General features: G+C 45.5%; 1 protein-coding gene across 1 annotated transcript; it reads left to right on the forward strand.

Annotated features, from left to right (window-relative positions):
- Nucleotides 1-8,235: 8,235 nt before the first annotated feature.
- On the forward strand, nucleotides 8,236-9,153 carry LOC127697878 (transmembrane epididymal protein 1A-like). The gene has a single exon (XM_052201207.1). It carries the CDS (start codon nucleotides 8,236-8,238, stop codon nucleotides 9,151-9,153), a length of 918 nt encoding a protein of 305 aa, XP_052057167.1.
- Nucleotides 9,154-9,440: the final 287 nt, after the last annotated feature.

The raw sequence follows: 9,440 nt of genomic DNA on the forward strand, positions 1-9,440 counted from the left end.
TTCTTGAGAGCTGATACAGTGTCTTCCTCTTCAGGTGCTACCTGTAGCATTTAGTAGGGGGTGCGTTAGATCCAGTCTCTTGCTCGCAGCAGATGTCTGACCCTTGTTTGCTGAGTGCGGCACACAGAGGCATTGCAAAAGATGAGATCCTGGTATTCTGGTACCACAGCCCCTTGTTTGCAGCAAGGATGGATGAGATCTGAGGACTTGCTGTCATCAAAAGCAAACGCTGGCCCATTGCCAGAGGGCATCCACCCCAGCCTGGCTCCTGCTTCAAAGTCCCTCCAAGTCCCAGCCGCAGTGCTCTGGATCTTTCTTTGTTTGCTCATTAAAGTTAATTTGGGACATGAAAGGATTTGAGAATGAATATTTCATTAAGGCCAGGTCTTCCTCATTCAGCAACCTCCGACAAAACAGGTGAAAATAGGGCAAAAGTTGCAAGCAACATACACCGGCTGGACCCAGGCCTCCCCGCACACATGCAGCAGATGTGCAGCTTGGTCTTTATGTGGGTCCTGAACAACTGAAGGAGGGGGTGCTATCCCAAAAGCTGTTGCTTGTGTGTGGGATATGTTCTTCTATCTGGGCTGCCTTGTCTGGACTCAGAGGGAGAGGAAGCACCTAGCCTCAAAGAGACTTGAAGTCCCAGGGTGGGGTGGAAAGGCTACTGGGGGGGGGGGCAAGCTGCTCAGAGAAGGGGCGAGGGGCATGGGGGAAGAATTGTGGGAAGGAATGACTGGGATATAAAGTGAATAAAAACTAAGCTAAACTAAACTTTAAAAAAAAAAAAAGAGTTACTGCAAGCACAAGGCTGGTCAGTTTAGCACCGGGTTAAATCCCAGGCCCTCTGTTCACAGGATGCCTCTTCAATAGACTTGAGGACACTGAGGACACAGAGAGATGTGCTGTGTCTCCGCAGAGACATTATCAGTTGTCAGGGAGCTCGGCAGCTGTCCTTCTTGGGAAGTTGGTTTGAGATGGTCGTGTCCTGCATCCTTGGCTTGGGCTAATGTGCCTCAGGCTGGTGTTAGCCACCACTTCTGAAACTCTTGCTGTCTGCCAAGGGATTTGCTGGTTTTGTTGTTGTTTGTGTGTGTGTGTGTGTTTTTTACAGTGTTTCTGTGATAAAAGTGGGATTCCAGCAAATGGGTAGACAGAGTAGACATAATTCACCGTCTCACTCCATTGCTTCTTAGGGTGTCTAAAACTATTTTAGTCTTTCTCAGTGACAGGAAAGACACTAACTAGTAATGGCTGTATTTTGTGCTGTTGCTCCACTTTAGGTGACAGTGAGGCATAAGATTTTATTTAATTTCATTGTTTAAAATCTTTTTAAAACTATGTGTGTGAGAGGGGGAGGACAAAGAAGAGGAAGAAGAGGAAGAGAAGGAAGAGGAGGTGGAGGAGGAGGATATTGGGTGTCCTGCTCTATAACCCTCTAACTTATTCCTTGAGACAGGGTCTCTCATTGAATCTGGAGCTAGGCTAGTAGCCAGCAAACTTCAGAAATCCTTCCCCTAATTCCAGATGTCCTTGCTTTATCACAAGGCTGCTGGGTATTTGAACTCACATTTGCATATCAAGTGCTTATGTCTGCTGAACCATTTCTGAAGTACCTAATAACTGCAGTTATTTGAGGAACAAAATAATAGAGACTGTCACAAAAATTATGGGTGTTCTGAAAAACTAATCTCTACCTACATGACGTGTCATATGGTCTTGAGTGACATAAAGTTTTACACAGATGAGGAAACATGATGAGAATAAAGATGAGGTGAGGAATCAGAAGCTGAATAAACCCTCTCCTCCCCGAGTTGCTTTGGTCATGGTGTTTCATCATAGCAATGGTAACTCTGACTAAGACAAGGGACTTTGTTCTAGAATTTCATCTCAAGGGTCACTCCTGAAACTACCTTGATGTATACTACTGTATCATCCACTGGTCCAGAGTTCCACAATATGGTGGGGCAATAGTATTAAATATGCTAACTAGAGAACCACTTAAGGCATGCTGGCCTGGATGTTAAAAGCACTCAAGGGTTAGCAATGGTGGTGATGGTCATTGAGGTCAATAGTAGAAGAGCTCTTAACCACATCTACCTGATGTCCAGGGAAATGGGCAGCCCAAGCGATGGGAGCTGGCCTCCTGCTGGAGCTATGGCCTTCTGTACATGATACAGACAGTCTACCATGAACCAGTAGGGAGGGGCTCCAGGGAAAGATTGCATTTCATCAGAGTTCTGCCTATTCTCCTCTTTAGCAAACTCAAGCAGAAGCACAGAGTGAAGGTTGTCAATGCTGTCCTTAAACACTGACTCTTGAGGTATAGAAGTAGACAGGATGGAAGGTTCTAGAATAGTAAGGATTAGGGTTAGGGTTAGGGTTAGAGTTAGGGTTAGGGTTAGGGTTAGGGTTAACCACCACCTGTGGGTCCCTAAGTAAACCTTGGTCACACAGCCAGTTTTCTTCTCATTGCAACAATTTCCCAGTGAAACAAATGACTTCCAAACACTGATGAAGATGGTGGTGCTAATGATGGCAACCCAAGCTGCCAAAGACAGCCAGACTAAAAGTTGGTTCTGAAATAACATTACAGTACTTCAACCCCCTTCTGGCAACCAACCTTCCTTCCTTCCTTCCTTCCTTCCTTCCTTCCTTCCTTCCTTCCTTCCTTCCTTCCTTCCTTCCTTCCTTCCTTTTTTAGATAGAGTTTCTCTATGTAGCCCTGGCTGTCCCTGAATTTACTCTGTATTCCAGGCTGGCCTCAAACTCTCAGATCTGCCTGCCTCTACCTCCCGAGTGCTGTGATTAAAGGCATGTGCACCATGACCCTGCTGCTTCTGCAACTACCCTAACCTGTGTCTTCTCCCATTTAATAACCCAGGCCAGTGAAATACTCCGTAGGCTCTGGGAAGACAGGAGTATGTCATCGCAGTTAATAAACTCATTTGAAATGAATTCTGAGGGACAACCCCCCCCCCCCATTTTATCAACTAATGGAATCAGACAAATGGCACTGGCTATGCCTTGGGTATTCAGGAATATTGGAGGTATACTGGGGGACTCTCAGAAGAGGGAAGCAGGTCTGAGAGAAGTGGAGAACCTCCATTGACTTCTGTGGTGTCTGGCCAATCTGCTAATCATTCACTATGCCTGGCTTCCTGCTCAGGTCCCGTGGGTAGTGTCTAGTTTGGGATGAGTGATTCCTATCTTCAAAGTCCTAAGACCAGGATGCTCATGTCTAAATGACCAGTCCACACAGCCTTGATGTCAAGCCAATGTGCGGATCTAAATTTCACAAAGGGAACGTTCTGTGGGGTTACTGGTTCTGCATACGTGCTGCTCTCAAACCTTGAACTTCCAGTGCCCTGCTGAATGTTCTGTTCTCCTCCTCCAGCCACTGACACCCCCATCCCAGCTTCCAGGAAATTGGGAGATAAAAGTGGTGGTCAAGAGATGGATGGTGTCTCATGCACCCTTACATTTACCGCGTCCCTAGACCTACAGCCCCGAGGCACAAGAAGCGTCTTTGCTAACGGGAATATAGTCCCACTCCTCGGGTTACAGTGTGAACCGGGTAGCACCGGGATGCTCTGAAGCATGCACTTGTGTCTGCTCATGGAAAACAGTGGAGCTGCAGATGTGGCCACTGTTGCCCAGGGCAGCTCAGGATTTCCCAGAGCAAAGATAACAACCAAAGAGACTACAAGGGAACTCTCCTCTCTGGTCCTCTGATATCTGTCTGGACGCACTTTCTCGAGGTTTTGTCCCCCCCCCCAACCCCCCCCCCCCGCTATTATGATTATAAGATTTTCTTACTATCTTTTCATCAGCTAAAAATGAAAACTTGCAAGGAGTGATAAACACTCCATTTCATTCTCTCTCCTTATTTTTCTTTTCTTTTTAAAATATTTTTTTATTACTTTTGTTTTTTTTACAGTCCAGTCGTTACCCCAGTCCTGGTCCTCCCTCCCACAGTTCCTCATCCCATTCCTCCTCTCCCCTGTCTCCAAGATGATGTCCCCACCTCCACCCCCCAATATTGTTTTTCTTAAGGATACTTAATGCTTACTTAGCTAGGTATGTGGCATACACTTTTAACCCCAGCAACTCAGAAGAAAAGGCAGGTAGATGTGTGTGAATTGGAAGGTGGAGGCAGCCTGGTCTACCTAGTGAATTCTAGGCTAGCCGGAACAGTGAGATCCTGTGACAAAACAAAACAAAATCACTCTTTCTCACTAGAGAACACAGGTATCAAAACTCTTACCCTTCTATGGTAAAGAAACAGAATCTTTAAACAGATAAAAAAGATGCAATCTGCTATTTAGGAGAAATTGGAACAGGAACCCAACCTTTTAATTTCTATTCATTTGTTTATTTTTGTATTCCATAGCCCTGCCTTCCTAAAGCTGGAGTCCTTCAACAAAAAGCTAAGACTGCAGCTGCTTTTTTTTTTTCATCACATTTTTTGCTTGTGTGCTTGTCTGATTCTTCTAGAAGATTGTGTATTGGTTTTGCACTAGCCTCGGTGAGCTAACTGCTCTAGCAAAGTGATAATTTCCACTGCACAAGGAAGCCAACAAAAACTGTCATTCCCACATGTCTGCCAGACGCTCCACTGTGATGGCAAACATGGGGACAAACCATTTAAAGGAGAGAACACTTCTTGTGTATCACGTTTTCCGAGGTTTCCACCTAAGTTTGGCTCGACAGAGGTGAGGGAGAGTCCGTTTCCATGGGAATGGTGGTAGAAAAAATTGCTCAAGAAGGGAATGGGAGCAACAGTAAGGGACCAGAGACCAGACAATGGCTGAAAGATTGGCCCAGGGACCTGATTCCTCGAATTGGCCCCACCCTATCCAGTTCAGTCTCCTAGCAACAGTCAATCTATATTTAAAATCCATCAGTGATTCTAAATCATTGACTAGGTCAGAGTGCTCGTGACCTAACTGTCACTGGAAATGTCATCACATGCGTGGTGAGATAGCTCAGCAGGTAAGGAAGGGTATGTGTACTAAGCCCAACAACCCGAGTTTAATCCCTAGGTTCCACATGGTGGGAGGAGAGAACCGACTCCTGTAAGCTGTCCTTTGACCTCCACATGTGTGTCATGACACTCGTGTGTATCCACACATGAACACACAAACTATATTAGAAATCTTACCACACATAAACCCACAGATCTACTTCTCTGGTTTCCTAGGCATCTCTCAGCTCAGTTTAATTGACAATCAAGATAAGACCATGACATCACAGATAGCCCAAAACGTTCCCGCTGGGGATGTTCCATCCTCAAAAGCATAGAACTCTATTAATGTTTTTGCTGTTGTTGTTATTATTACTATTAGTAGTATTAGTATTATAGACAGGGTTTGACTATGTTGTCCTGCTTTGGCTTGAACTTGCTTTGTTCATCAGACTGGCCTTGAACTCATAGAGATCCACTGCTTCTGCCTCCCAGATGCTGGGAGTGAGGGCGTGCACCACTGTGCTAGCTCAACATTCAACTCTTAAGTAAGACGAGATACTCTGCATAAAGCAAAAAGAAAGCATCATGAAATGTGAGGGGAGGACTTCACGGGTGCGACCAGACAGTGATACAGATCACGTTCTATTGGCAGGAACTCAGTTGAGAAGATACTTGTAACTTCAAGGGGGAAAGGGATGTAGTCAATAGGTATGGGAAGGAAAAGAAATCCAGGGGTCTGTAAGATGATCTATTAGAATTCAGTGGTTCTCAACCTTCCCAGTGCTGTGACCCTTTAATACATGCTGTGGTGACCCCATTCATAAAATTATTTTTTGTTGCTACTTCCAACTGTAAGTTTGGTACTGCTAGAAACTGCAATGTCAATATTTTTGAAGATGGAGGTTTTGAAGATGAAGATTTTGAAGATGGAAAGGCATCAAGAGCCACAGGTTGGGAACCACTGTGCTAGCTGAAGGCACTTGCTGCCAACCCCATCTGAGTTCAGTCTCTGGGTCTGATGCGGTGGAAGGAGACTGTGAGTTAGCCTCTGAGTCTCACACATGCATCATAGCATGTGGGAACAGCTCCCAGTGCAGCATAGTTAAGTAAGGGGCTGGAGAGATGGCTCAGTTCCTTCTCAGAGGACCCAAGCTTGGTTCCCAGCATCCATGTCAGGTGACTCATGACCATCTGGAACTCCAGCCCCAGGGGATCCAATGTCTCTGTGATCTATGGACAGCCCCACTCACACGCACATACTCACATTTAGAAGACACACATACCTACATATAATTTAAAACAATAAAAATGCCTTTTTTAAGTAAGAAAGGAGATCTTGTAACTTGCCAGTCTACACCACACTTGAGTGGGAAAAGAAAGAAAAGAAACTCAAGGATACAGCAGAACAAGGGAGGCGAGTTCCTCGGTAGAGCAATCTTAAAACTCTCCTGTGGTGTTATCACACTCAAATGTACTTTTACTGATGAAAAGTACATTTGATCTTCTGGGCATTGAGAGCCTGTATTTCCCTGATATAATAGTTGTGCCTTCCCTATAGGGGTCTGCTCTAGCGCTCCTAGATCTGAGAGGATAGAGTCAAACCTTATACAGCCAAGGCTTTGTTTGTAGAGATGCTGTATGGAATGCTATCTTATTCCGCCCTAAAAAGAAGGAGAGCCTGTCATCTTTAACAATGTAGATGAAGTCAGAATGCCCTGTGTTAAGTCAAATAGGTGAGACGAAGGCAAATACTGCATTATCTCGCTTACAGGGAGAGTCTGTTAAAAGGTTGAGAGTTGAAGCAGAGAGTAAATGACAGTTACCAGGGACAGTGGGGAGGGTTCAGAACCCGGAAGATGTTGGTCAAGCAGCAGACTTTTAGTAATGGGGCATGGGTAAATTTTAGAGCTCCAATGGAGAGCACAGGGCATATAAAATATTATATCATGCATCTGAAATTTGCTGAGTGTAGGTGTAAGTGTCTAGCCACAAACAAACGTGGCTGTGTAAGATGGTGAAAAGTTTAATTATTTTGACTACAGTAACACACACACACACACACACACATACATAGACACACACACATATACATAGACACACACACATACATATATATATATATATATATATATATATATATATATATATATATATATGATCTGCTTTATGGCATGGTTACTGTATATGTATACGGTGTGTGTGTGTGTGTGTGTGTGCCTGCTCTCAAACACATACATATGCATGGTGGTACATACCTTCTACTTAGCACTTAGGAGGTAGAGGCAGTGGGATCAGGAGTTTGAGTCCAGCCTGAGACTATCTCAAGAACAAAACAAAAAGTATGATGACTCTTGGCTTGGCTGAAATCTCATGTGTGCAGCTGGCTGACGTGTACTCCTGAGGACCATGCATATTAGATACATAACTAACTAAAGAGAGAGTAAAGTTGAGGTGTTAATTCACATTAGAATGAAGCAGCTGAGATGACCAGATGTGCATGTCTCAAGATCTCTGCATCTTCATTTTACATCCTGTCACAGGCTCCAAAACTCATCTCAGAAAAATGCCTTTGTAAGTTCATCTATTATCTAGCTGAGCAACACTGAAGGGCCGGTGAGTAGCTTTCCTGCTGGCCCTTAAGCTTCCTGATGCAAAAGCATGAAGATGCCAAGTTGGAGCTCAGGAGGATCTTTACACATGTGACCACAGACCCAGCTATTTTCTGGCTGTGGTAGTGTGTAGAGGAGAGACTAAGACAGGGAAACCATGAGTTAAAGGCTAGTTTGGGCTACACAGCAGGACCTGTAAATGAGGAGTCTTTAGGGATGCACACAGACTGAGTTAGCTAGTCCTTTCCATGCTCTCCATGCTCAGGCACCTCTATCCAGTTTCAAGAACTAATCAGGCTTAGGAGCAATCAAGCCATGAGGGTCAGGGTTGAGCAGAGGCTCCAAAGGAGCTAATGAGAGCACAGGGTCCCACAGGTGCACTCTCAGAAACATTCACGCCCCCTCCTTTGGCAGCAATCGGTGAATTCACCATGGACTAGAAGGGAACAAGATGATGAGACACCCCTCACTCAAGGTGTAGGGCTCCTGTCCAGAACTTCCCGTTCTGTGGGAGACAGAAGTGGGCAGAAGGAGATGATAAAAATAGGTAGACATTATCTCTGTGCACACAACCAAAACTTGATGGGCCCATGAGAGGAAGGCCAAGAAATCTTGAGTTTTGTTTTTTACTTTTGGCACAAATAGACCTATAATTTCATGGGGAATGGAAAGTTTGGCGGCCATTTCTACCCAGGCTTATACATTTTCTTTTATGGACTGTATCAGGCCATGCTGGTCTCCAAGGCCATGATAGTCAGTGACTCTCCTGTGTATATTTCCTCCCTTCCTAAGATTAAAAAGAGATGTTCCAAGCTGAACATATCTTATGGAGGCTGGCTGAAGATCGTGACTGGCTCCCTCTTAACATTTTATGTGGTCATCTGTCTTGATGATGGGATGGTATTGATTAACAAAGAGATGCCTCCAAGGTTTATGTACCCTCAAGAGTGGCAGCACCTCACCATGTTCATCCTCCTCACCCTTGATGGCTGTGTAGATGTCATGAGCAAGAATGTGCTGAGGCAGAGGCTGGTGCTCCTAGAAAGAGGTGCCACGGTGCTGGGCATCTACATGCTCCTGCTGCTGCTGGTGTCTCACGTTCAGGCCTCATCAAAGGTGGAGCTGTGGGTTCACTCTCTCCTCATCTTGGTGGTGTTCCTGCTGATGCTGGTGTTGACGGCAGAGCTGTGGGCTCCTGAGATGTTTCACCTCTGGGTGATAGAGACCTTCCTGTTCCTGATGATGGGCTCATGGCTGATGCACACAGCCTTCATTCTGTTTAGACCGGTCTCTGGCTTCCCATGGAAGGATGAAGACATCAGCGACATCATGTTTGTCACCACCTTCTTCTGCTGGCATGTGATGATCAATGCCTTGTGCATGGTGGGAATCTATGGCATCTCTTCCTTTTGGCACCATTGTTACAGTCCCAGCTTGAGGCTGATGGGGTCTGAGGAAGCGTTGTATCATGAGAGCTCTTCAGGAACCCTCTGCAAGCTGCTGCAGGAGGCAGAGCATCAGGACAAAGATGACCAGGCTCTTCTTACAAAGAGCTCTCCCTGTGACAGGGCCTAGAATACCTGGGCATGTATACCACTCCATCATCCTTCTGTGGGCTCCCTTGGGCACTTGTACCCTTTGTTCCTTGGTGAAGGTAATGGCCCTGGAGGGTGGTAGTTAGTTCCAACTATTGTGCCTGTCATTGACCCTATAGCTGTTGAGGACATAAAAGGCTGACCTGGAAAAGTGACACAGCCTAGGTTATGAGGCTCTCCCTCAGGAGGAGGAAGAGAGGACAAGGAGTATTGAGGAGTGGGTTATAAGAACTGCCACTGTAGGAAGCGAATGACAGGAAAGCTCTG

The sequence above is a fragment of the Apodemus sylvaticus genome, chromosome 12 (assembly GCF_947179515.1).
Source record: "Apodemus sylvaticus chromosome 12, mApoSyl1.1, whole genome shotgun sequence".
In the NCBI taxonomy this organism is placed as follows: domain Eukaryota; kingdom Metazoa; phylum Chordata; class Mammalia; order Rodentia; family Muridae; genus Apodemus; species Apodemus sylvaticus.